This window comes from Equus caballus, chromosome 17 (genome assembly GCF_041296265.1).
Source record: "Equus caballus isolate H_3958 breed thoroughbred chromosome 17, TB-T2T, whole genome shotgun sequence".
In the NCBI taxonomy this organism is placed as follows: Eukaryota; Metazoa; Chordata; class Mammalia; order Perissodactyla; family Equidae; genus Equus; species Equus caballus.
In genome coordinates, this window is record NC_091700.1 from 19,075,412 (window position 1) to 19,103,367 (window position 27,956).

At 39.4% G+C, this 27,956-nt stretch overlaps 2 protein-coding genes across 11 annotated transcripts in view; both read right to left on the reverse strand.

Annotated features, from left to right (window-relative positions):
- EEF1AKMT1 (EEF1A lysine methyltransferase 1) overlaps window positions 1–8,247 on the reverse strand; it is a 34,783-nt gene extending 26,536 nt beyond the window's left edge. For 2 of the 8 annotated variants that reach the window (XM_070239454.1, XM_023621364.2), the window contains exon 1: window positions 8,035–8,247. The gene's annotated coding sequence lies outside the window, so the exon portion shown is untranslated. Of the gene's footprint in view, window positions 1–7,658; window positions 7,798–8,034 lie in introns of those variants that run through there. The other 6 variants (XM_005601087.4, XM_070239456.1, XM_023621363.2 and 3 more) reach the window with 4 other exon arrangements.
- A 4,952-nt stretch (window positions 8,248–13,199) lies between these two features.
- Window positions 13,200–27,956, reverse strand: part of XPO4 (exportin 4) — a 125,824-nt gene continuing 111,067 nt past the window's right edge. For all 3 annotated transcript variants that reach the window (XM_070239450.1, XM_070239452.1, XM_070239451.1), the window contains 6 exons: window positions 26,888–27,068; window positions 23,426–23,544; window positions 21,826–21,957; window positions 21,151–21,267; window positions 20,413–20,505; window positions 13,200–18,238 (listed from right to left, as the gene is read on the reverse strand). In XM_070239450.1, the coding sequence (XP_070095551.1) occupies window positions 18,041–18,238; window positions 20,413–20,505; window positions 21,151–21,267; window positions 21,826–21,957; window positions 23,426–23,544; window positions 26,888–27,068 (840 nt within the window). In that variant the 3' untranslated portion in view covers window positions 13,200–18,040. The remainder of the gene's footprint in view (window positions 18,239–20,412; window positions 20,506–21,150; window positions 21,268–21,825; window positions 21,958–23,425; window positions 23,545–26,887; window positions 27,069–27,956) is intronic.

Below are 27,956 nucleotides of genomic sequence, written 5' to 3' on the forward strand. Positions count from 1 at the left end.
CAGCTGGGCATATTTGTGTGGGTCTATTTCTGGGTTTTCTGTTCTTTCCAATCGATCTGCGCATCTTCTCTCTCTGACATCACCATGCTATCTTGATACCTGTGGCTATACATTAATTCTTAAAATCAGGGAGCATGAGTCTTTCTATGTTACTCTTCACTCAGAATTATTTTAGGTAGTCTAGTTCTTTTGCCTTTCCACACACATTTTAGCATAAGCTTGCCTACAATTTCAAAAAACATGGCTGGGAATTTCATAGGAATCGTGTTAAATCTGTATATCAATTTGGGGAGAACTGACATCTTTGCTATGTGAAGTCTTCCAATCCGCGAAATAGGGTACATCTCTCCATTTAGTTAGTTCTTTGATTTATTTTATCAGCCTTTTAAAAATTTCAGCATACAGTTTCTGGACATGTTTTGCTAGATTTATACCTAACTATTTAATTTTGGGAAAGGGATTGTAAATTGTTTTAAATTTCAGTTTCAATGTATTAAATGCTAATATTTAGAAATAGCACTGATTTTTTGTGTGTGTGTGAGGAAGATTGGCCCTGAGCTAACATCTGTTGCCAATCTTCCTCTTTTTGCGTGAGGAAGATATTTGCTGAGTTAACATCTGTGCCAGTCTTCCTCTATTTTATATGGGATGCTGCCACAGCATGGCTTGATGAGCAGCGCTAGGTCTGTGCCTGAGATCCGAACCTGCAAAACCCGGGACACTGAAGCGGACCATGTGAACTTTACCACTATGCCCCAGGACTGGCCCCTATATGACTAACTTTTATGTTTTGATCTCTCCTGTAAGCATGAGGAACTCACTCAGATTAGTTCTAGGAGCTTCTTTATGTATTCCTTCAGATGTTCTACTGAGAAGTCATGTGTCTGTAAAGAGGGATAGTTTTATTTCTTCCTTTCCAATCTGGATGCCATTGTGCTGGATGATACAGTATTAGGAGTATGGACTCTGGGGCCAACTTACTTAGATTTAAATCAGGGCTCTGGCACCTACTGCCTGCACAGCTTTGAGCAAGTTTTTCGCTGCTTTGTGCCTCAAATTTCTCATCTATCAAATGGAGATATTAACACCTACTTAATAGGGTTATTGTGAGTTAAACGGGTTACCAGCTATAAAGTGCCTAATAGTCCTTGGCACACAGTAGGAAAACAAATATTACCTATCATTACTGTATGAAGTTGCAGCATATCATTAACAATATGGTATCCATGATAACTACTAAACAGGATACTTTAGTACTGTCATAATGACTGTCCACTTTACAGTGAATTGGCAGAAAAGTGAATGAGTGAATCTGGACCATAGGAAATCAATAATTTCAAGGGAATAACATGAAGTGTGATAGGAAACTTAAGCATGACTCATCACAACTATTATATTCACAGACTTAAGATATATACATATTTTCCTCATTTTAACAACTATGAAATCAGGACGTGACTTTAAAATAATGGTGTGTAGCATGTTTTCTCAAAGCGATGGTACGTTCTTACAATCCATGGTGTCCCAGATTTGATGAAATGTAGTCATCACTCTATCAATTGTAGGCAATAATTCAGTGAAACCACCAGGTAGTAAATCCATCATTTTATAGCCTCAAAATAAAGTGATCAGAAAGAGGTGAGACAGTTCTGGAGGGTGCAAACATCCAAATGGTATTCATGGGAATGGATGGCGAAAGAGAGTATATATAAAAGCTATTAGAGGACTCTGGGAGGACTGTCTCCATACGCAGATAACGGCAGTGGCGCCATCTGTCTGATGTGACTATTTTGGAACTCTAGAGTCTATTCAAAGGCTTGCAACTTCCAGGAGAAGACTTAAACTGTGGTTAATTTCAGTCAGTTTTGGCACTTAGCATGGCAGTGGCCACCCGTCCCCTACTCCTCATTCCTGTGTCAGGAAGCTTTGCACATGTTCCTGTTTTGTGCTCAGGTCTTAATTGATAGAGCTGACTGAGTGAGGACATGCAGAGTTCAATGCCATTGAAAGAAAAGTTTAACGTTATTCACAGTTCCCTTGAAATGACAGGCAGTGTACCATGAAGGGCCACATGAAATGTGTCACATGCAGGCACAAGGAAGCAGAGAGAAAGAGAGAGAACTGGGACTATGCCCTCATTGCTGGGTTAGTAGAAAGAAAAGGGATGTCCCCTACTGGGCAGGAAGTGAAAATACACATTCTATGGTTTGTGGTTGCAAGGTTCCTTGGCTTGCAGGGAAGATGGAAACATCTTTGGCCGTTAGTTTGGCCCTGTAATAATGCATGCCAAACAGACAAATACAAAATCTAAGAACACAGTTTCAACAGTTCCAGGAGCAGCTTGTATGCAATTTGTGGGAGCAAAGATAGGCAATAAGGACTCTGTCCTTCAAATATCGGGGCTCTGTGTTCCGATCACCAGTTACCACTTCTGATCGTGGAGGAACAGACACTGAGCCAGGCAGCCATTATTGCAAGGCTCCCATTGTTGTGAGCATTTCCCCCACAGCTGAAGCAATTCTGAGGCGGAGCTAAAGGGCCAGCACGTTTTTACCCCTTTCATTTTTCTCTTTTTCCCCTCTTGAGAGCCAGACATTTAAGGACTACACCATTAGAAAAAGCAACCACATATATGGGGAAATTTAGAAAGTCACATGTATGCCCAGGAACAGGTGTGGGCTCAGAAAAGACCTGAGAAGACCTTAAGTTTACACCTCAGGCTGATCCTCAGCACAGAGACAGCCTAGAACAATCAAAAACCCAAAAATAATAAATAAAACAATAACAAAAAACAGAAAATTCTGGGGAAGGGGGAGAATCTGATTTCCAGTTACTACTACTACATTATTAGATTCAAATATCCAGTTTTCAACAACAACAAAAAATCACAAGACATACAAAGAAACAGGAAAGTATGGCCCATTCAAAGAAAAAAGTAAATCAACAGAAACCATCCCTGAGAAAGATCAGATGGCAGACCTACTAGACAAAGACTTTAAAACAACTGTCTTAAAGATGCTAAAAGAACTAAAGGAATATGTGGAAAAAGTTAAGAAAATGATATATGAACAAAATGGAAATATCAGTAGAGACAGAAAACATAAAAAGAAACCAAAAGGAAATTCTGGAGCTGAATATTACAATAACTAAAATGAAAAATTCACTAGAGGGATTCAAAAGCCGATTGGAGCAGGCATTAGAATGAGCAAACTTGGAGATAAAATAAGTGGAATTGGGGGCCAGCCCTGTGGCTGAGTGGTTAAGTTCGTTTGCTCCGCTTCAGCAGCCCAGGGTTTCACCAGTTCAAATCCTGGGCGTGGACATGGCACTGCTCATCAGGCCATGTTGAGGCGGTGTCCCACATGCCACAACTAGAAAGACCCTCAACTAAAATATACAACTATGTACTGGGGGGATTTGGGGAGAAAAAGCAGAAAAAAAAAAAGATTGGCAACAGTTGTTAGCTCAGGTGCCAATCTCTAAATAAACAAATAAGTGGAATTGTCGAGTTGAGGAAAGAAAGAAAAAAAACTGAAGAAAAGTGAACAGAGCCTAAGGGACCTGGGGGACACCATCAAGTGGGCCAACACACACATTGTGGGAGTCCCAGAAAGAGAAGAAAGGGAAAGGGACAGAGAGATTATTTGAAGAAATAATGGCTGAACACTTGCCAAATTAGGTGAAAGACACTAATATAAACATCTAAGAAGCTTAATGAACTCTTAGTAGGATGAACTCAAAGACAGCCACAGTGATGCACACTGTAATCAAAATATCGAAAGCCAAAAGACAGAATCTTAAAAGCACCAAGAGAGGTAACTTGTCAAGTATAAGGCATCACGAATAAGATTATCAGATTTCTCACTGGGAACTTTGGAGGCCAGAAGGCAATGGACTGAAATATGCAAAGTGTTGAAAGAAACAAAAAGAACCACCAAAAATCTTACATTCAGCAAAAATGTCTTTCAAAAGTGAGGGAGAAATCAAGACATTCCCAAATAAACAAAAGCTGAAGGAGTTTGTTACCAATAGACATGCCCTGCAAGAAACGGTAAAGTGTGTCCTTGAGGTTGAAATGAAAGGAAACTAGACAGTGACTCAAAGCCGTATGAAGAAATAAAGATGTCAGTAAAGGTAAATATATAGATGATTATAAAAGCCAGTATTATTGTAACTTTGATTTGTAATTCTACTTTTTGTTTTCTGCATGATTCAAGAGACTAATACTCAAGTGTCCATCAACAGATGAATGGATATACACACAAAGGAATATTATTCAGCATTAAATAGGAAGGAAATTTTGGCGTATGCTACACACACCATGGATGAATCTTGAAGATGTCATGCTAAGTGATATAAGCCAGTCACAAAAGACAAATACTGTATGATTCTACTTATATGAGGTACCTAGAGTAGTCAAATTCACAGAGACGGAAAGTGGAATGGGGTTGCCAGGGGCTGGGGGCGGGGAGGAACAGGGAGTTGCTTAATGTGCGTAGAGTTTGTTTTACAAGACGAAAAGAGTTCTGGAGATGGACGGTGGTGATGGTTGCACAACGGTGTGTATGTACTTACAGCTACTGAACTGTACACTTAAAAGGGGGTAAGATGGTAAATTTTATGTTATGTGTAGATCACCACAATAAAAATATTGGGAACAAATGTTACTAGAGTGAACAGCAGTGAGGTGTTAACTGGGTAATTAGATTGGGTTAGATAGACATAAGGTTCTGGCTATTAGGGAATGTTTCCCTCAAGAAGTGTTATTTAAACTGACGGTTAAAGAATAACAAGGCAAAGAAAGGAGAAGGAGCATTCAAGGTAGAGGAAACAGCACTTACACTGAGTAGTAAAAGAACTGATTCATTAACAGTTCAAGGTAAACTAGGAGTAATCTCAAAAGAACTGCCTACTAACACAGCAATAAAACAACGTTCTCATTGAACTGATAATCTGACTTTAATTGTTTGATAGTTTCGTTTATATTTAATTTGAGAAAGGGTTTGGTTCTATAGTTGTATAAAAATCAAAAGCAGGATGAATTATTTACTTTTGAGGTTATAATTTAGAATAAAAATTACCAAATCAACAGAGAGGTGTCTGTAGCAGTCTTCCCGAGGAATGCTATGAAGGCCTGAAATGAGTAATTTTAGTTTACGGCAATAAGCACAAAGAATACATTTTTAGGAAAGTATACCAGGAACTATCAGGCTGGAGAACTTCCAAGTGGAAATTCCAAAGATTAGCGTCTGTGCAGGCTGAGCTAAGACCGAGAGAACACAGCAAACTGATCTGCAAACTACTAAAAGGTTTCATTTTGGTTTGGTATTTCAGGATTGAGTCTCTTTCATTCAGGAAGAGAATCAGGCAACAAGGAAAACCCAGTGTCTCCTGGCAGAGTTGAAGCATACAACCAGTGCCCAATCAAAGCTGCTCCACAATACTGCCTAGAAGAGTCGAAGGACAAAGAAAAGTACGTGTATGTATGTATACACATACGTGTGTGTGTCCATATGCATTCATATAGGCACACACATATCTATACATGTGTATATCCTCGATATAGACAGGAATATTTGAATTCATATTTATTAATACTAAACACTTTCCACAGCTGCATCTGTGGAAAAGGGCTTTGAAACTGCAGCTTAAAACCTGTTAGCTAATCATTTATAAACAAAACATGAAAACGATAAAAAGGGGCTAGCCTGGTGGCACAGTGGTTAAGTTCGCATGTTCTGCTTCAGCGGCCCAGGGTTTGCCAGTTCAGACCCCAGGTGCGGACCTGTGCGCCGCTTGTCGAACCACACTGTGGCAGATGTCCCACACATAAAATAGAGGAAGATAGGCATGGATGTTAACTCAGGGCCAGTCTTCCTCAGCAAAGAAGAGGAAGATTGGTGGCAGATGTTAGCTCAGGGCTAATCTTCCTCAAAAAAAAAAAAAAAGAAAGAAAGAAAACCATAAAAAAGTCCAGCTGACTTTAAGTACAAAACAAAGAATTCCAAAGAGCAGTTTAAGCAAACTATTTTCATAGTTGTAAAAGGCAATTAAATTTCAATCTATATTTTAGTACAAATTTCATCCCAAAATAAGTTTATTTATTTTTTTCGGGATCCAAACTGGAAAACTCCAGGCTGCCCAAGCGGAACATACAAACTTCACCTCTGCACCACCCAGAGGCCAGAAAGCTTATTTTTAAAGCTGATCAGATCCATTCATTTGCTAACCATTTATTGAGGCAGCACCTTGTCCTTAGCAAAGGCAATCAAAGTCCCTGTCCTCTTGGAGGTTACATTCTAGTGAGGCAGAGAGATTATAAACAGAAATAAAACATATGTTGGAGATGATAAGATCAATGGAGGAACAAGTAGACAGTGCAGGGGGCTGCAATTTTAGCACAGAATGTTTCCTACAGTATTAAAGTGGGTTTGAGTGTATCACTTCTTAAGTGGGAAAAATTGAAATGTGTTTATATAATAAACATTACTAAAGACAATTAAATGAACTTTAGTTTTAACATACTAGTGTTTTTACTTAAGTCACTATTTTATCATATCTTTAGCACTGCATTATTTAAAAATTTTCTAAGTGGGTTTGTGAGATTGCTGTGAAAGAGATTTTCAAGACCAAAAGAGTTGGGGAGTGCTGTTACATGATTGTGAAACTGCTGCTCAGCCGCACGCGGCTCGTCTCTAGATCAGCGCACGCGGCTCGTCTCTAGATCAGCGGCTCTCCCCGCAGCCAGCGAAGATCCCACCCCCAGAACATTGGGCAGTGTCTGGAGACGTTCTTGGTTGTCATAACTGGGGAGGGTGCTACTGGCATTTATGGAGTAGAGGCCAGTTTCCAGGACAACTGTCCACAACAAAGAACTATCTGGCCCCAAAGGTCAATAGTGCTACGGTTGAGAAACCCTGCTCTAGACAGAAGGACACGCAGACAGACAACCGTGATGATGCGGTGGGCGCTGCTGGAGAAGCCCGGTTCGGCGCCAGGGGACGAGAGTGAGCACGTGGCGGTAGAGGAGACAGGCGCAGGCAGGGAGCCCGGCCTCGAGGGAGAGGAAGGCTGAGCCGCGAGGACTCCAGAAGGCAGGCGGAGCAGGGGGCTGGACGCAGGGACGCGCGGGGTCGGCAGGGAGCAGCAGGCTCCGAGCAGCCGCGGTCACACCCTGTTCCTTTCGAGCGCTTAACTCGATGTAACCAATGTAACCTTAGAAAGTTATATGTAAATCCAATCGCATTTCAAAGTATAAAATTCTTCAATTTCCATATATCAAATTCACTTAACACAAGACGCTCCCTCCCCCAGTGTATAAATCCCAACAGTATCACCCCGCCTTCTGCAAGTAATGTGGGGGAGGCAGCGGGGCCCAGTAGACAGAGCGTTAACCCAGGCTCCCCAGACTGCCCGTGACCTGGGGGAGAGGGGACGCCCGGCCCGGCTTGGGAGCCTCGGTCCGGGAACGCAGGGCGGCCTAGACGGCGCCGAAACCCTGGGTGCACATCGCTGCGCCATTCCACCCCGAACGCGCTCCACCGTCAGAAAAGGGCTGTCATCTTCTATTTTCGTCTTTGCATAAGTAGTTACCTTCACCTAAAATGCTTATCTTTCCCTTCCCCAAATTCTATTTATCCCGTTATTTCTAAAATTACCTTTAAAAAACAGAGGTAAAGTTTACCTCCACTGAAATTCAGATAACGTACTAGGCGCCGAGGGCCGTGACCCGCAGCCCCGCGCGCGCGCAGCCCCCGCCGGGACGCCTTCCGTCGGGCCCCTCCCGCCGAGGCGGCCCCGCGCCCACCCCGCCCGCCGCCCCGCGCGAACCCCGGCCCAGGGACGGCCTCGCCGGGCCGGGCCCCCTCTCGGCTCACTGCAGCTCGCCAGCCGCGGCCTGGAGCCCCTGGCTGAGCCCCTTCCCCCTCGCTGCTGTGGAGAAAGGGCGGGAAACGGGCACACACGCACCACCGGCGCCAGGCCGCGGAGGGGCTCGCAGACCACCCGCTCCCACGCGCCAGCAAGGCCACTCACCCGCCACGCGTGCGCAGTCGCCCGGGAGCGCCCCGCGAGCAGGGGGCGGGGCCGGGCCGCGCAGCCTGCGCGCACGCGCACACCTTCCCGCCGAGGGCGCTCCAAGGCTGGGGACGCAGGTGCCCGGAGGCGTCGGTCCCGCGCAGAGGCGCCGCAAGGGCCGGGGGGGCTGGGAACCGTTCCCTCAGCTTCTCTATCTTATCAGTTGTCTCCAAGAATGATGGCAATGAAAACATATTTAAGGTTTTAATTAGATTCCCTTCAAGCTAAACGCATTCCAAGAAACCTATTTTGCACTTTCGCGTAGATGTACCTTTCACAAACATTAATCAAGGTTTCGTCTGTCTCGTCTCCTCAGTCTTATAATAGAGAAATTAAGACATTAAATTGAGGCTTCATAATAGTGATAGGATTAGAAAAAAATCCTTTAAACTCTGCACTTTAATCAGACATCCTCCTCAATATGATTTGCCTTCCCAAACTTAACGTGGTTAATATGTCTAGCTATATGCATTTTTCATTTTGGGACTAGCTGCAAAGAATGCAAGAGATGTAAATGAGTGCAAGATGTGACGGGTGAACAGGTGATGTAGACAGCTGTCTTCATGCTGAAATAAGACCAGCTACTAAATTGGCCAATAATCCAATTGAGGCAACAACATTCTCTATGAAAACGATTCAAAATGGGGGATACTTTTGGTCAGCAGACTTGCAGTTAATCTTTCAGAGCCTTCAAAGTGTTGAGTGCATTCATCAACATGTATATTAAAACACTTAGCAAAGTACCTGACACCTAACAGGCACTTATAAAAAGTAAGGTACCCTTCCAGCTTGGCAGCTACCAAATCATAAGTGATATATTTATCTTCCATTCCCCAAGGCAATCAATCTATATTATGTTCCTACCTTCCTTTCCGTCATTTTCTTTACCAATTTCATTATCTTGCTAAGTTTTATACATTCTGCTGAATAGCTTTAAATCCTTTAAATAAGGTGAAGATATAAATGAATTTCTCAGCTGTCAAATGATGCCATTCAGTAGTGCATAAGACACGTTTACAACTTTGGGAGAACCATAATTTCTATTTTAAATATTGTTTCAAAATCTATAGCTACAGGTTTTATTTTTCCTTTGACTGCTTTGAATTGACAAGTCTATTAAACCAAATATTTCAAAATCAGGTGTAACTTAGCAAAGGAGCAGGAAAAGAAAATATATAAAACAAACTCAGATCAATAACATGAACGAAGAAACAATAACCAACTTTTATGACAGTGTAATTTTTTACAGAAGTAGTGTTCTATACATAGCAGACTTCCTTGGCTTATAATTTAACAGAAAAGTTTATGTAGAAGCAAATTTGTTTGGTTTGAAATAGATCTCTTTAAGTTTTCAAAGTTTCAATTGCTTTCATGGCACATGAGACGCAACAGTTATCTTCATGTAATGTGTATTACTATATGTTGTTTTTATACTCAAAGTGACCACACAGGTCAGGAAGTTCAAATAGTTTTACCTCCACCAACAGTGCTGACTGCTCAGACAGCGTCACAGTAATACATGAAGATTAAAATTTTCCTAGTGAAACATTTGCATTGTAATTTAATGGTTTTTGCAAGTCATAAAAAATTAAATATCAAAGGCAATTTTATTCTCATTGAAAATTACTTGTCAAGTTAAACTGGACTTGAAAGATGCTTTCAAATCAGTTTCAGTTCACCAACTATTTATGTACTCAGAAATGAGTTTGTTCATCTTTCTACTCCTCAGAAATGGTATATAAAAGAAATGGAGATAACTCTGGAAAGATCTCTTAGGATAAAGATGAAGCTAAACTCAGTGTTCCTTTTTAAAAAAGAACTAGTAATTACCTATAATTACAAGAACACAGATTCAGGTGTTTTTCTTCCATTCTTCAAGTGCTTTATCACCAAATTACTCAAAGTAACGTAAGCATGTTGCAAAGGATGTTCCCTACACTTCTAGTCCCATAAGATGCTTTGAGGAGAAGCTATTCAATAAACTGAGGAAAATCTGATAAAGATCTCAGTTTCACAATGTGCGTTAGTAAAGTAAAGGCTTTAACCTCACACAGTAAAGAAACTTGTTTTATTTCTCCAATTTATTTGATAACAGCTAAGTTATAAAGAATTAGTGATGCATGAAATTCACTTTGGGAATCACTGTTAGTATTTTTGTTGTTGTAGGAATAATAGCATGTTCACCACTGACTATAAATAGACCAATTTTCTCATTTAAAAAGGAAGACACAGTAAACAATATAGGGAACTCCACCACAATACTACCTGGCGGTGTGGATGGGCTCGGGAGTCACATTACACTGACGCGAGGTTACCACAGTACTTAAAAACAAGTAGTGACTACTGGGTATGGGGCTTGTGTTAGGACACATTTATCTAATGGAGCAAAGGTGTTCTTGGAAATAATCTTTAAATATGATGGAATTTACTGAGTAGCTACTACTATATTTTATCCATGACTGTGTTCTAAAGTTTTTCTTTGGGAAGAATCAACAACATTTATGGTCCTAAAAGAGTTGACAGGTGTGTGGAAATTAATGTAAACCCTAAGTAGCTTAGTTAGGAATTGAATCTGGGCTTCTCTGCCTCTCCCCAGTTCAAAGAGCTCTGCCAGCTCAGTCCTCAGAATAAACCATCTGGGGCAGTGCAGTTGTGAGCAGGTGTACAAATGAACACTGGCAGCCTAAGCTCTTGGGCTTAATAAAAGGAATATTTGAAGACTAACCTGGCAAAGCAATCAGAAGCAAACACTCTCAAAACTTAAGAAAACTGCTAACTACCATGGGAATAAAAATACTTAGCTCAGAAGCTGGCCTGGTGGCGTAGTGGTTGGGTTCGCACGCTCCTATTTGGCAGCCTGGGGTTTATGGGTTTGTATCCTAGGTGTGGACTTATGCACCACTCATCAAGCCATGCAGTGAAGGCATCCCACATACAAAACAGAGGAGGACTGGCACAGATCTTAGCTCAGTGACAATGTTCCTCAAGCAAAGAAAAAAAATACTTAGCACATCCCTTTCTAAGCTCTCTCTCTCCAGGTTTTTCATTTATGAACTCTGGAAAGCATCAGTGACTTATCTCAGGTTCACTCTTATGCTAGATGTTAAAAATAATTTACAGAGAGAGTTCAGCAGGAAGTTGATTTATGTCCTAGAACTGAGAGAAGTATGCTGCCATTAGTACTTTATGGAATTTTCAAGCAAAAGATTTTCTCATTGTTTTCATATGAATATGCCATTTGCTTTCACTTAGTTTTAAAAGAAAGTCAAAATGGGGCGGGGGGGGGGGGGGGCGCTGCAGCACCAGCCCAGTGCCGTCAGTTTAGTTTTCATGCTCTGCTTCGGCAGCCAGGGGTTCGCTGGTTCGGATCCCAGGTGCAGACCCATGGCACTACTTATCAAGGGGTCGCACATATTAAAAAAAATAGAGAAAGATGGGTACAGACGTTAGCTCAGGGCTGATCTTCCTCAGCAAAAAGAGGAGGATTGGCAGCAGATGTTCAGTCAGGGCCAATCTTCCTAAAAAAAAAAAGTCAAACCAGGGCCAGCCCAGTGTCCTAGTGGTAGGGTTTCCATGCTCCACTTTGGCAGGTTCAGATCCCAGGCATGGACCTACACACTGCTCATCAAGCCATGCTGTGGTGGCGTCCCACATGGAGAGTAGAGGAAGACTGGCACAGATATTAGCTCAGGGACCATCTTCCTCAAGCAAAAAAAGAGAAGATTGGCAATTGGCAATAGATATTACCTCAGGGCCAATCACCCTCACCCTCATGAAAGAAAGGGAAGAAAGGGAAGGCAAGGAAGGGAAGGAAGGAAAAGGAAGACAGGAGAGAGGGGAGGGAAGGGGAGAAGGGGAGGGGAGGAGGGAGGGAGGGAGGGAGGGAGGGAGGGAGGAAGGAAGGAAGGGAAATTGAACTGCCATTTGAGATTACAAAGAACACACAAGACCCAATCTGGGATCCTACATGTAAAAACAAAAATGTTTCATAATCTAATCCGTGCACCAAAGGCATCATTCATTAATGCATTCAATATAAGCCAACTGTGTTTTCAGAGAGCACCATTATTTAAAAAACAATATCAGATTTTTATATTTGGGACCTTTAAAATCATCTATGGCTCTCTCAAATGACAAATGATTAGCCTGTGCCTAAGGTCCCACCCTTAATAATAAAAGAGGAGAAACAAAAACTCAACACACACTCTACTTAGTCCTCTTAAATAACCTAATTGTTCTTTATCCATCCTTGGAGTGGAATCAAATCTCAATATAACCTAAGAGATACCATTATAAATCAATGAATATCCAAAGCAAAATCAAGTTTAAAATAAATATATTTTCAAAATGCATTTTCTTTCTTAAAATTTCAACTTTTCACTGCATATGTTTACAAGATTTAAGAGCAGGTAAAGGGTGAAAGTCTGTCTGACACACAGCAGAATGGTAATTTTCCACCTTCCCTGAAAGGCCAAAAAGAATGACCCAAACTACTAAATGGATTTACTACAATATGCCCCAAATCCAATGATTTAATTAATAACTCTGAAATTGTTTCTAAGACTGTGAGCTGAGATAAAAATAAATGTGCTCAATACTAGAGAATATAAACAAACCTTTGATTTTCTTTCTGAATCCTGGACATTCTATTAGGATTGGGTGTTCTCCTGGAAGGTAATATTTCTATTTTATCTATACAGATATGTCCTGACATCTTTTATTTAAAATTATTTTACAACTGTGTAATGTCCCCAGTGTCAATCATCCTATGATGGTAAAAGAACCAGTACCATTTCAATAAGTTTCATAAAATAGTCTAGCTAAATACCCATGAACAAATCACACATGATCAAAACAAAAATGTAATAAAAATATTTAGTGAAAAGACACACTTTAACTCCAATTTATGGATTTAAAAAATACAAATAAAATTTTATCAATTTGATATTCAGCTTGTAACTGGCTTAATACATAGCCTTAATTTATTTCCTAAAATCATATTGTAGCATCTTTTGAAAAATTAAATGCAACTTTATACCTTCATTAGTAATGTTAATAGAGGTAAATATTTAAACAGTAACACTTGTCCCTGGGTCTCTTAAAAAAACTGAAAAGTCTTAGTGTAAGTTTAAAATTTTAATATTTATAAATTTAAAAAATTTTACACGTGCTGAATGGTAGCAGTGCTAACATTTTGCGACCATTAAACCACAAACTCACTGCATGGAGCTTTTTTCTTTGTACAGAGAACCAAATCACAATACCAATATTTGTAATTTGTCATAATTTTATGTGGTAAAAGACACCACACCAGGAAACCTGGGCTCAGAACACACTTGAGGTCAGATCCCAATAGGTACATAGTGCAGATTCAGTATTTAATTCCAGGCTAGGAAAATCAGCTATTAGTACATATCTGACAGCTCCTAATAGCTAAGAGGTCTAAGAATAGAGTCTGAAAAGGAACAAACAGAACCTCTCCAGTGCTGGGAAGGCCTGGGAATAGGTGAAGAGCAAACCACGGCGGATGAGGTGCATAAAGATGGTTTGCTACCAGTATGAGCCTCAGGAGTCTTAAGACTGACATTAGTGCACGCTACACCTCCCAATCCCCACCGAAGCTGCCTCAGAATCCTTCAGTTTTACAAAGACTTACATACAGAGAGCTAGAGGCCAGAAACAGATCACTTCATCCGTCCTCTTCAGAAGAGAATGGATGCCCATTATTCAGCTTATATCTTTACCTGAACCAAATATATTCTTTGGCTAACTGTGTCATAGGTTCCCATTATAATCCATCAGGAATACTTCACATTTCTTACATGTAAATTAAAATGTTTAAAATTCAACTCGAACCACGGCACTTCAAATCAATTTGAGCTCAGCAATATACCCTAATTTGGACATTATTTAATTTTAGAAAATCAATTTTTAAAGAATTCTTAAATGCAGTGTTTCCAGAACATAGTTACCAAGTCAGAGAATATCCACTTACATTTTAAAATAATTTAAAACATTATATCCTCAGTCAAGCTATGTTGTTTTGTAGAAGAATTTACAGAAAATTATAATGTGAAAAACTCATATCCAAAACACTTCTTTATTCTCTGGTTTAAAAAAAAAAAAAAACCCTAAGAAGTATTGAAGTTCCTTCTGTCTTAAGGGTTTGATATTTTATTTAGGAACCAATAACCATAATTATCTGTCAGAGACAGCTAACTTATAAGGTCTAATAACAGCCACCTCTTAACGACAGGGGTGGCAAACAGAAAGAAGTAAAATTGTAATAGACAAAAATAGCATTTTAAGGGTTCAATCAACACTGTATACTAGGACACTCAAACCTGAAATCCTTGAAACTGACAGCTAGTTCTCCTCAATACTTGAGGGGTTCATACAAGTATTAACAGAAATGGGAAATACGGTGATAATAGAAATACAAAGACTTGACAGTTTTGGTAAAAGAGAAAGTTCAAAGACTGTAAGGGGAGTGTTAAATAATGCTGACTGGGGGGAAATTACAAAGATGCTTGGTTTTGAAATAAAAATTGTCAAAAAAAAGTACAGACCATCTCAGCTGAACAGAGTACTATAACATAATTAGATACATGATTTACAATGAAGTAAGACTAAATCCTTAAAATTAGTTTGAAAAAAATTGCAAAGTTTTTTTACATAAGATGTCACACTTTATACCAGACAAAAACTCAATGCAGTGATGTTAACATGCCACTGTCTTCCAACAGATTAAGAGACAGCAGGGCAGAAAGACCCAAATAACTGTGTTGAAAAGGACATTGTCAAATACTGTTATAAGTAGTTTAGCTACCCAGGCAGCCACCCATCCAGAAGGACCATAAAAGCAAGCCAATCTTTTTAACAGAGCTATAAGAATATAGTTACAGGTGCTGTTACATGGATATGAATTGTGAAAGTACAAATCCTTAGTGATTGTGCTTTGGGACTCCGTAGAGATTGTGCCTTGGGAAACAAATGGGCCAAGGAAGATAAAAGCAAACAAAGAATGAACTGAAAACTAGAGGTTAAAGGATACTATATATATGAACAACAGAAATTTTATAAAACACAAAATTCTAAAAAATCATACTCCAGTGTCCCTTTAACATATATAAAAAAGGGGCACAAATAATGTTTTTGTTTTTAAAATTCTTTTGACAACTTAATAGTCAGTTTTAATAGTTAAAATCAATTTACTAGAATTAAGCCAGTATGCTTGACAACCACTGGGTCAAGAGCATTAAAACAAAACCCCCTAAAAATGAGAAGCCAATAAACAAAGCTAAAGACAACTGAACAAAAGACCCAAACTAAACAAATATCCAATCAGGAAAACATACACACAAACACCCTGAAAAGAGTTTAGCTGTTACAATTAAGTGGCATCCCCATTACCTAAAAAATGGTGGTAGCTTTTTCCCCCCAATTTGCCACTAATCAACATTTTGGTGATATCTTAAGTATTATTTGGTCCAATCTAAAGTAAATCTTGTTTTAATTAAAAGTGATCTAATGAAATTGAAGTTTTGTAATAGCATCTGAGCAAATTTAGCAAATACATTTCTGTTTAGATGAAAGTTATTAAATACAGACGCCTTTTGATTTACCAAGGCATTCCTTTCCTATTCATTGTTATTTTTAATAATAACTTGATTACAGATTTGTCATGGCCAGTGGACCTATCCAGTCAGTTGTGTGTTTCAGCGCCCTTTGGCACAGGGACTATATTTATGACACAGAGAAACGCATAGCTCACTACTACTGAGAAAATATGATGGAGCTGGGAAATATAAAACATCAAGAACAATGCAAAACAAAGTGATCACTGCTGTCTATGACTTCAAGTTCTTTAAGGGAAAAAAAGAAGAAATCTAAAAATAAATGCATTGTTCAAAGTATTTTTAAAAATATAACAATATGCATATTTCATGAAGGGTACTATCAGTCTTTTCCTAGCTATCTTTTAAGATGTTTCTGCTCCACCACAGTTGTAACTGAATGGTGATCAAATTCAGAGAAATGTTCCTCAAAAAGTTGTGTCTCTAGGCTTTGCATTCACTTGTGGCTAACATCGCATGCGCAGGTTGGATGTAATTTTGATGTTCCAGTTTTGATAACTATAACTGTTAATAGCACAGAGTTATACAGAGTTTTGAACAGCATCATATGTGAAGGTGCATATGCTACACGCAATTCAGATAGTAACACTACTTTCAAGGACAGGTTAGCCTACAGATGTCAAGAACACAGCAGAAGGAGAAAGCCCACCCATGGGAAGCACAATTTCAGAGTCCGTCTGCACCAGAGTCCTCTGTCACTGTGCTGGGTGATGCTGACATTGCAGTGGGGAGAGTTTCATGTGCCTGTGGTTTATAAATTAACTTTCATTTCCATAATTTAAGCTGGCAGACAGAATTAAGGGGAGCATGGCAGCAGTATAAAAATCCTGATTAGAAAAATCAAGCTAGAGGACCTAAGGTGAATTTTTTAATCTCAAATTAAATTTACGTGGCTCCTGTGAAATGAGGATAATACCCATTCTAGCATAATTATTGCCCCTAATGCCCCAATGTATAACAGTCTGTATGAATCAATAATTCACATCCTTTAAAATAGTTATTGCTTAAGCAAACCATTCAGAGTAGATTATTACTCATCAGCTACATGGCTGGATAGAAACATACTCAAAAAATTAGACTACACATGAATGAGCCTTTCATTTCCCTCATAAACCCACACAAATACATGATCAGAAGGGCATAGCAGCTAACACCCTAAACCAACTCTGAAGCATCAAGACTTGATTTCATAAATCTGCTCCTTTTTGTATTTTCTTTTTAAAATTAAGGCAATGAAATGGCTACGGTTCCTAAACTTCTTGTTACGCAACAAAAATATACACGTATTTTCCTCCTCAAGTTCAGGCATCAGAGTATGATTAAAGACCTGTATTATGTGAAACCTCCAACACCAGGCTGATGTTACAAAAAGACAGTGAGGGATGGCCTGGTGGTATAGCGGTTAAGTTCATGCGCTCCACTTTGGAGGCCCGGGGTTCGCAGTTCTGATCCCTGGTGCAGACCTACACACCACTTATCAAGCCATGCTGTGGCAGGCATCCCACATACAAAATAGAGGAAGATGGGCACAGATGTTAGCTCACGGCTAATCTTCCTCAGCAAAAAGAGGAGGATTGGTGGTGGATGTTAGCTCAGGGCTAATCTTCCTCAAAAAAAAAAAAAAGAAAAGAAAAGAAAGAAAGAAAGCAAGCGAGAGCGTGTGCTAAAAAGAAGTGTTTTTCCTCCTGCTGAATTACAAAGCTAATCATCAAAGGGAGGAAACATTTGAAAGCACAAAACCTCTTAAGAGTTTTCAGTGTCTTTTGCATGATTCAAAACTTTTGGGGTGGCAGAGAGAGGAGCTTATTAAAATGAAGACTCCCAGGTCCAACAAACAGAAACTCTGACCCTGACAGTCTATAGTTGGGCCTAAGAATCTATCTTTTCAACCAGCTCCTCAAGCGATGCCGGTGCTCCATGGACATCATTTTGAGAAACACAGCCGAACATATGTCCATCTAATATTTAATAACAAAAATTCTAAACTTTGGCTAGCCACCTAATGTTTTGATAAAGGGGGAAAAGGCACTGAATATGTATTTCATGGTGCCCATATCTGTTTGCACATATATGGAATTTCGTTTTGAAATTTTTAAATCATCATTCAAAATCTACAAGACATATCTGACAAATTGTGGCTAACACCTAACAGCAGAAGCTGATTCAAAGTTGACCTCTCCTGTTCCACGGCATTACACATCAAGCGTTCAGGCTCTCCAGAATCCAAGATGGCCAAAGAACTGGAGAGCAGGACAAGACTCAAGTCAACTTACAGCAATTCAGTGCACTTTGCAGAAAGGATCTAATTAAGCATAAAGTTTTGTTGTTTATTTTACACAAAGGAGACCACCGACATTTGCCATAAATTCTTCTAAACTCTTTAGGAAGGCCACCTTCTGCTTCCGATCCAGCGTGGGAGGAGTGCTGCTTGCGGTGAGCTTATTGAAGGCATCTGCTAATCTCTGGTAAATAACTGGGTCTTGCTGACTGGAGAGTAACGTTTCAACCAATTCAGAATATTCAGCCTATTGAAGAGATAAAGTATACATAAGAACACGTTATCTTCCTCAAATATCACATAAGTAGACTGTATTAGCTCCTGGATCGTGGGATTCTAAAAAGCAGGGTCTAACAGCTCTTTCTAATAGTTAACATTTGCTCAAAGTTTACTAGATTCTAGGTACAGTTCCACTCTTTCACATTAATAACTCATTTTTTATAAACAATCCTATGAGGTAGGTATTGTTTATATTCCTGTTTTACTGATAAAAGTTCTTACATACAGTGAGATTACGTAATATGTCCAAGATCACACTGCCTTTAAAAAGCAAGAATCCAAGGCTGTCTGTCTCCAGATCCTATGTGATTACCAATTTTGTCATGTTGCCTCTTCTGTTTTCAAAGTACATTATTCGTATTTATTTTGCATTTTATACATAACCTAAGTCTGCAACCTGACTTTCAGCAGTTTCCCAGAGGTTTATATAAACACTTGTCGACAGGGTCCTGAAGACAGCAGATCCCCACAAATACAGACAGGAGTTGTTTGGGAGGAGGTGGCACAGTGGGAGGAGTGTATTTCAGTCCTTTCTCAAAGTGGAAGTAGGACGCTCTGCATGTGCAAATGTAGCTCCAATCCAGCACTGTCCCTGGTGGCTCTCGGAGCAAGGGCAGAAGGAGCACAACAAACACAGGAATGGGGGGGGCGCGTGTGTGTGTATGTGCAGTTTTTTTACTTTTAATGCCCTCCATAATAAAGCCTTGTACAGAGGAGTGGGTGTGGGGTTAAGGGAAACTCAACCAGGGCAACTTTCTAAGATAAGCTCTCCTGAAAAAGAGCTGGTCTGTCACTATTTTTCATTAGCTTCTTGGGATGTCATGACAGACAAAAATAGTGAAGCCAAATGGAAAAAAGTAGTAAGGCATGGCCCCCCTGCCCGCCACCCACAAGCACAGAGCCAGGGTGGCTGCCCTAATCGCCCTATCCAAGGGACAGACCTGCTCACAGGGGACAATTATCAACTCAAATCATTTCCCTACTTTCAAGAAATGGTAGCGCCTCTGGGACCAGACCAGCAAGATCTACTACCCAATCCCAAGTGCCTGCTCTCTTTTCTACAATGAGTGAATATGTTTTTTAAAAAGGCAATCAGAATGATGGCTTATATATGTGGGGACAAGAAGCCTATTTCCCTAGTAAACAACAAGGAAGTCAAATGACAGAGAAATGGCACCATCTGCAGAAAGTACTATCTATAGAAGAGAGCAAGACATGAAGTCCCCCAACACCTTCAGCTTGGGGTGCAGATGGTGCAGGAAGTCTGCTGAAAGGGAGTCTTTAAGTAGGATGGAAGACCTCACCAAGATGCTGTCTTTTTAAAGAAGGAAAATAAATCAAATCCTGAGCACCAGTCACAGCAAATGCTACAGCCTTCATACTTAAAATTTGAAAAAAGCAAAGCTTCTCTAGCCAATCACTTGATACTGCTGGACGTGTACATGCGCACAGGGGTCAGGGCAGCTGGGGGACTGGGAAACAGGCAGCTGACGATTCAACATGAGTCTTCTCACACAGCTGACGGGCACCTCCTCTACTGCAGTGGGGAAGGGAGACAGGTGAGCCAGCATTAACTTTTCTTCTGTTCTATTAACCCCAAATCAGTGAGTGCATCAGAGTCTTTAAAGGCTCAAAAAAATTACACAGTTTTCTACAATATAATATGAAGCAATACACTATTTCCACACTGTAATATGAAATAATACACTGCTGTTTTCTATGCTTTCTGAAGGCAGACGCCTCTGGGTACTCAGTCTCATTCATCCTGTTCCCCTTACAAAACTGTGAGCTCCTCAAGGACAGAAACCATGGCTCCATTACTCTTCCATGTCTGATTCTTGGTTCGTAGCATGGTCGTTTCAGGATAAGCTTTAGGACAGTGATCAATGAAAACGATGGCACATAATGGTAAAGAAGGGAAAATAAATGCTTATTAACTGAGAGATAGCTTGTCAAATAAACACAAAATATAAAGTCAGAGCTACTGAGGAAGTGAAGAAACACGGCCTCAATGAAACAGAACTGAAGCACTGAATCACAGATTCTTTAAGAATTGGAAGTATTACTGGTCCATCATCTGTCTAAACAATGTCCCTGCTAAATGAACAAGAAGAGTCCCATGAAGAAACACACGTGTGGTACCTGATGCAAGCACACCAATGTGTAGAAAGCTTCTCCAGCCGCAGTGGTCATCTCTGTGTTGTGCTTTTGCAAAACCAGCATATCAAAAACCAGCTGAAAGTACATAATGAAACCTTTAAATAAAGATAGGTGATGATCATATAATCCTCCAGGCCCTTCCCATTCCAAAAAAGAAAAATAGGGGTAACATTTATTCTTATTTGCTAAATAAATCTGAAAATTAAAGAAAATCATTTTAAAAAACAGGATTACGTACAGATGTTATTACTTGCTGTGGTACATAAAATAATCAAATTATCAAATTCCTCATTACATTTGCCACATCAATTTTTTTCCCTGCTTTTTCTCCCCACTCCCACCCCCGTCCCGTACATAGTTGTATATTTTAGTTGCTAATCCTTCTAGTTGTGGCATGTGGGACGCCACCTCAGCATGGCCTGATGAGTGGTGCCACGTCCATGCCCAGGATCCGAACCAGGAAACCCTGGGCCGCCAAAGCAGAGCTCGCGAACTTACCCACTCGGCCACGGGGCCGGCCCCTACCACATCAATTTTTAAGAACAGAAAATAAAAGTGGAGAAAAATGTGTCCAGGAAGTTGATCTCCAGAAAATACAGTGAACAGAAAGTAATTATTTCCACATCTATGAAAGTGTTTCCTCATTTGAATGAAGATTTATGTGCACTGACTGTACTTATCAAAACAGACGGTTTCACACACACCACCCGAACACCTTACCTTAAGAAAGTGCCGTGTTGCTAGGAAAAGTGGTGAATCTGTTTCTTGTGCTTTTGCACACTGTTCAGCTAATGGCGTTAACGCTTCCAGGCAAAGCTGGCAAACCTCCGAACTCATTCTGATCACGAAGGTCAAAGAACAAACTAGAGTAGATATACTTGACTTACCAAAGATAAAAAAATTATAGCTATTATCAAATGGATGACTACTTCTAGAAATGAGTACAGATAAGTGAGTATATTAGTGTGCAATATGTCTTTACCGAATTATGAGAGAAAAGATTTGCAGTGTTTTTGAGATGATTCATAAGTGTTTGGGGTCTAAGACTGGAGATTTCTAGCGTGTTTCTGATTATAATGCATACAACTGAGAAAAAGTCATATTATTCTCTACCATCAGATAGCTAAGATGAGAGACTTAGCAACAGGATATGACATTACTAATTGGGGGCACTTAATGAAACAGTGACTTTGGGACCAGGGGCCAAATGCCACTGGTATCTGTGAAAGGAGGACAAAATGAAGTAAACTAATGAAGGAAACACAGAATTAGGGCAGTTACAGAGATGACTGCTTTTTTAAGAAGTAAAACTAAACCACAAAAGAAAAAATAAAATAAAAATCTTAAAAACCTTTCCCCCAGTGACAAGTAATAAAGATGTCCATTTAAAGGATATGACGTCATTCCTAGTTCTAGAGAGTACATCAGACTTTTAAAAAGATCTTCAGGAAGCTGTGGTATTTTTTCAGGAAAAATCTCGCAGATAAATGTGATTAATTTGTAGTATTGATTACAAAGGGTTGGAAACTGAAAAAGAAATATTAAATATTTAGATTCCTAATGGTATCTAATTTCTATTTTCCTTAATGCAATACAATAATAACTGACAAGCTTCTAAGTATAATGATTTCTTCAAAACACATACAAGATATAGAAAACATGAAGACCTAATTAAATGTAAACATAAGTTTCCATAAAGGGAATATTTTAGTAACTAATATGAAAGTAATACATAGTAGAAACAATGATCTTTTGGACAGTTAATAAAAGCTACAGCCAATTCCAGATATTCTGGTGTTTACTTTGAAAAAGTAGCCAAATCTCAAATTATTAAATGATCTGTGAATAAAACCCTTTTGTAAATGTGTTTATTTGCATTCAAGCATGTTGGAGAATACAAGAATGTGATGCAAATTGTTAAGATTATGCATAGAACAGAGTACTCAGCGCCTCACACTTCCAAAATCTACCCTCCGGTTGGATGGTCCTGGAGAACTGAGGCAAAAAGTAGGTAGGTAATCTACAGGTTGCCTTGCTTAAGAAAATACACGTTTAATGGTTTATTTGATTAAAAAAAAACCCAAACCAAAAACCCTAAAAGCGAATCAATAGAGAGTTTATTAAACTTCCCCAGGCGAATGGTTGCTGCATGAATACCTGGCTCACGGGGCCCCAGAATCCTTTCCAGTAGAGAAGTTTCTTAAGGAGAGCAGCGTGTGGTTACATCCTGCTAGGTGAGAATCTAACAGCACCCTGACTCTCACACTCAACCTCCAAACGCTGCTCAATCTCTACTTTCTTCCCTCCTCCTACCTCTTTCCCTCTCACACTCTATCTTGTGCATGCACACACCCCTCCCTCTTCCTCTCCGTCCCTGTCTTTGTCCCCAGCCTTAGCCCGCTATGTCACCTCATGAAAAGAGAGTCCCTCCTCTACGGTATACAGGGGAAGAAGAAAGGCAGCCTCCTCATCACCACACCCTCAATACTGCCGGGTGAAACCAAGCCATTATGTAGTCAGAACACAAAAATTAAAAAACTGCGTTAGTCTTGGTTTCTTACCATCCCATTTCTACAGGGAGTGGCTTAGAAAATGCCTTCTGTTGCTCAATTCCTCAACCTGAGAATGATGTTCAAAAGTATCAGAGGAATACACTTAAATATATAACTTACTTTATTCGCTTAATGACAAATGATGAGTGAATCAAAACGGCTAACATTAGAACTCAGTTTCTAAAACAGCCAGGTTTTTTCTGTCACTAATGCATCAGCAAACAAAGGACTCAGGGGGAGGATTAAGTGAGGGCCTGTGTACTGAGCTACACGCACAGTGTGAATGACACGTAACAGCACTCAAACATTTTATTTTCATGTGTACTTAACAGATAAGCAGGTACTTAAACCTCTAATTAAATCAGAGGTGTATTCTTGTCTTAAACATCTTTAAAGTTTGAGCATGCACAGTTTTACGGTTCGCATTCACTTTCTTCAATTACCTTCAGAAGGTCTTGAGACATCAAGGGCAGAATTAGGTTGACTCCATATAAAACAACATCAGCTGCCGACACAGGTCTGTTTGCCGCTTGCCCCGGCTCATGTCCTCTAAACACTTCATCTATTAAAATAAAAATAATGCAACCTTATAGTTGTAACATCAACAAACCTACCAAGTTGGATATATTCTACCTTCAGGAAAGTGGAAACGGACTCAAACCCCTAAGCCAAAATAAATCTATGAAGGGATAATAAAGACATCTGGTAAGCCTTGCCCTGGGTCATCCTTTGCATTTCATTTTTTAGGGTCTCTGAGTACTTGATGCAGATACTCTGTGTTTACATTATTATTCTACAACAATGAAAGTAAAACTACTGCTTAATCAATATTTTGAAAAGTAAAATCTACTCCACCAACACACTGGTCATACGATGAATTAAATAATTTCCACAATAATATTTATTTTATCTCTTAGGTATGTGTAATTTTTCTAAGCTGAAAAAGAATGGAGAAAAATATAGAAATTAAAACATTACATAAAAAAGAAAGTAGTTTTTTAAAAAGTTACTAATATGACAAAGGGTTATTATCCTTAATCTATAAAGAATGCATATAAATTAATAAGAATCCTAAGACCCAAACAGATAAGTGAGCAAAACCCATAAACAAACATCTAACAAAACCACAAACCCAATGAAAATCAGTTCATTCTAATCATTCATCAAACAATGTAAACGTTTTCAAGATACTGCTTCTGATGTATTAAATTAAAAATGACTTTTAAATGATAACATGTAAATGTTGGTGAGGACACAGTGTGATAGTTACTCTCAAAAGCAGTATATTAAGAGACTTTTGAGCATTGTATATACTAAGGATATAGTAAGAAATTCAGAGATCTATCCACAGAAGTGACGCCTGCATCACTATTTATAATAGCAAAATCATAAATGTACTGTAAATTGTAGATGTCCAATATTAGGGAAACAGGCTAAATTCCCAAATATGGAACACTGTGCAGCCGTCAAGAAGTCATGCAAAATTTTAATGAGAAGGAAAAAGCTAACAATAATGAAAAAGGCAGAATATAAAATTATACTTGAGTGTGATCGCAAAGAAAACTGTACAAAATAACCAAAAGAGAAATTACTGAAATGGAATTTATAGTTGATTCTGGATTATGTCAAAGTTTGGGTGATTGTTCTGTCTCTGTACTTAAAAATTTTTCTATTAAGAGCTATGACTTTTATAACAAGAAAAAAAAAAGGTAAAACGGGGTAATAAAAAGCACTTCTCCTTGAAAACCACTTCCTCAGCCTAATTCTGAACTTCTCCCCAGGAGTGTCAGTTCTAGTTGGAAGAATCCCATTTTCCAAAGCCGGGCACTGGTGCACATGGACTCCACTCGGCGGGAAGGCTGGGCCTGCTCTGGAGCTGTGGGAGGACAGCTGTGGAGCTCACCCACAGCCGCTGGGCCTCTCAGGGCCTGTGAAGGCCGTCCCGACTTGAACACTGTGGGACCAGCTCTCTAGTCACGAGCTCCACTAAGGATTCAAGAATGTAGCGCTGAAGCCCATTTCCAGTTATGCTTTTAATACCTCACCTAATATGTTAATTTTATTTCATAATATTTAAAATGTTCTTTATCTCACTTAGTATTTTTAATTATTCTAAAATCTAATATCTTCCTCTTTATCATCTATTTGATCAGCTAATGCTGTTTCTCTATCATTTTCTATTTTGTCTTCATTTTTCTTTCTTCTAAATTTCAACCCTACCTACCCTTATTTTAATCTTTCCCCCTTAATTTGTACTTTAAATCCTGAGCATTTTAGTTGCGATTTCTTTTCTTAATGTTTTATTATGATTTTAAGTTTTTTATTTTGAAAACCTCCCCCTCAACTGTTTATTGTTAGTTCTACAATCTGTTTTCAGAATAGCAGAGAGGGGAAAGTGCAACTTGCACCGGAAACCTGGGAGCCTAACAGGGCTTTTCCCTCCAAATGCCTTTCACAGCTCTTCCATCCCTTTCAGGATTTTTTTTCTTTTCTTTTAAGATTGGCACCTGAGCTAACCAAGTGTTGCCAATCTTTCTTTTTTTTATTCTCCCCAAAGCCCCCCAGTACATAGTTGTAGATTCTAGTTGTGAGTGTCTCTGCTTGTGCTATGTGGGACACTGCCTCAGCATGGCCTCATGAGGGATGCCATGTCCACACCCAGGATCCGAACCGGTGAAACTCTGGGCCGCCGAAGCAGAGCGCACGAACCCAACACTCGGCCATGGGGCCGGCCCCCATACCTTTCAGTATTAGTTCTTAACTTTGAGTCAGACTCCTCGGGGTGCAGGCACTTAAGCTGGGGCCTTACACCCCTGCAAGGTCGAAGAGTTCCCAAGGTCCATGAATCAACTAATAGAGTATGTGAAACTCTGTGGGTTGATATAACACACAATTTTCAAGGGAAAGGCTCAGTAACTATTCCAGATTTTAAAGGCACATCTGATCTAGAAAAGGTTAAGAACTTCTGGATTAAGAAGCAACAACCTGAAGGAATCAGAAAACATGAGAATGACACTTGGATAAGAGGCTGGGCCTAGAAAAAGAGTGGCAGCTGAGGCTTTGGTATAAAAAGAATTCACTGAGAGAAAGTGTAGGACAGTGCTTTTCAAACCATTTCACCTAGGTACCCCTAGTTAACTGTGAAAGAGAGTAAACCTTCTAGACTGTGAAGCTCATGGTGCCTAGGACAGGGCAGACACTGGAAAAAACCCTTGTTCAGCAAATAAGGAAAATGAAACAAGAAAGGAAACAGAGAAAAAACAATCTCAAGTATTGGGAGTAACGAGTAAAGTGGAATGTTACAGTATCCAACTTAGAGAGAGAATCTCAAAATGAAGAAGTCAACAGTGTCCACTACCACAAATGTCTGCACAACACATGAAAGAAGATGCTAGATAGGATTCATTTTTCTCTTAGAAGACAAGATCCCTTTTGTTTTAAGGCAAAGTTGGCAGTGGGGTAAGAGTCAGGTGAAGGAAAACTAAACAAACAAATGGAAGAACCTAATTCATTGAAGCTATTATTACTATTATTCCTATAAGAGGAAGGGCAAGCACAAGGGCTATGGGTCCCACTCTCACTTCAAACAAAGAGGTCGACTTTCATCTACAGTCATGGGCTGCACGACCATGTTTGGGTCATATGTGATGGTGATCCCAAAGGGTTAGTATCCTATAGCCCAGGTTTGTGTAATAATCTAGGTTTATGTAAATATACTTTAAGGTGTTTGCACAATGACGAAATTGCCTAACGATGCATTTCTCAGAACACACCCCAACATTAACTGACGCATGACTGTATTTTGTGAACTGAACTTCTTCACGGGATTTCACTTAATGAGAACATTCCTTTGCTTTGATAAAAACAGTAACAACAAATTTAAAAACGATCACACCACACCTTACCTGTATCACTGAAATCTATGAATTCTTTTGATAGAAGGTTAGTAAGAAGTTCCATAATGAGAAGCAAGTCTTGGTATTGCTCTTCCTCAGCTGTAACATCTATTCTTTGCCGCCCTAAATTATTCTTAGAATATACTTGCAACAAAGTAAGGCAGGCTTCATATAAGTTCATAGCTTTGGACTGTAAGAAAGCATGCATACATTATGCTACTAGGCAGTGCCTACCTGGGGACACATATAAATACTAAAGAAACTTAAAAACATAATCTAATAAATTCACTCAATTCTAATAATAGCTCTAATATGTTTTAAACTATACTAAAACATTAACAAGAATGAAAAAGCATACATTAACTATTACAGACATGTTTAAAACATATAAAACAATAACAATAAAATCTGTCATCCAAGTTTTTGGTTACTTGATAATATATAATAGAAAGATGATAAGATTTTGGCCACAGAATTGCTTTACTTCTCCTGTTCAGCTTCCTGTATAAAATTTAGTATTTTAAAGTTTAAAATTGTTTTACCTGCAAAAGCACAGAGTACCAAATAGTGGTCTTAAATATTACAATAAACAGCACTGGCCTGCCCTCTCAGTAATGTATCTGTGACTACATTTATAGATTTATAGAATATAATCTTACTTTTAAGCAGGTTCCTTTACTCTAACAAAAAATGTTTACAAATCAGGAACCTATATTAAATGATCTGGAATAAGATATAAACTAATCTGCTAACAAATACAAATATATTCCTTAAAGGCTATTTTAAAATAGCTTTCTAAACACAACTGTGCCCCCCTTATCTAAGGAGGATACATTCCAAGACCCTCAGTGGATGCCTGAAACCACGGATAGTACTGAACCCTATACTGAATCCAATAAGGAGACAGTCGATCTGATGACAGTTGATTGATAACTGAAATGGCTCCTAGTGACCAATGGGCAGGTGGCATCTACAGTGTGGATATGCTGGACAAGGAGATGATTCATATCCTGGGCTAGACAGGGCAGGATGGGATGGTACAGTGTGAGATTTCATCACACTACTCAGAGCAGTGTGC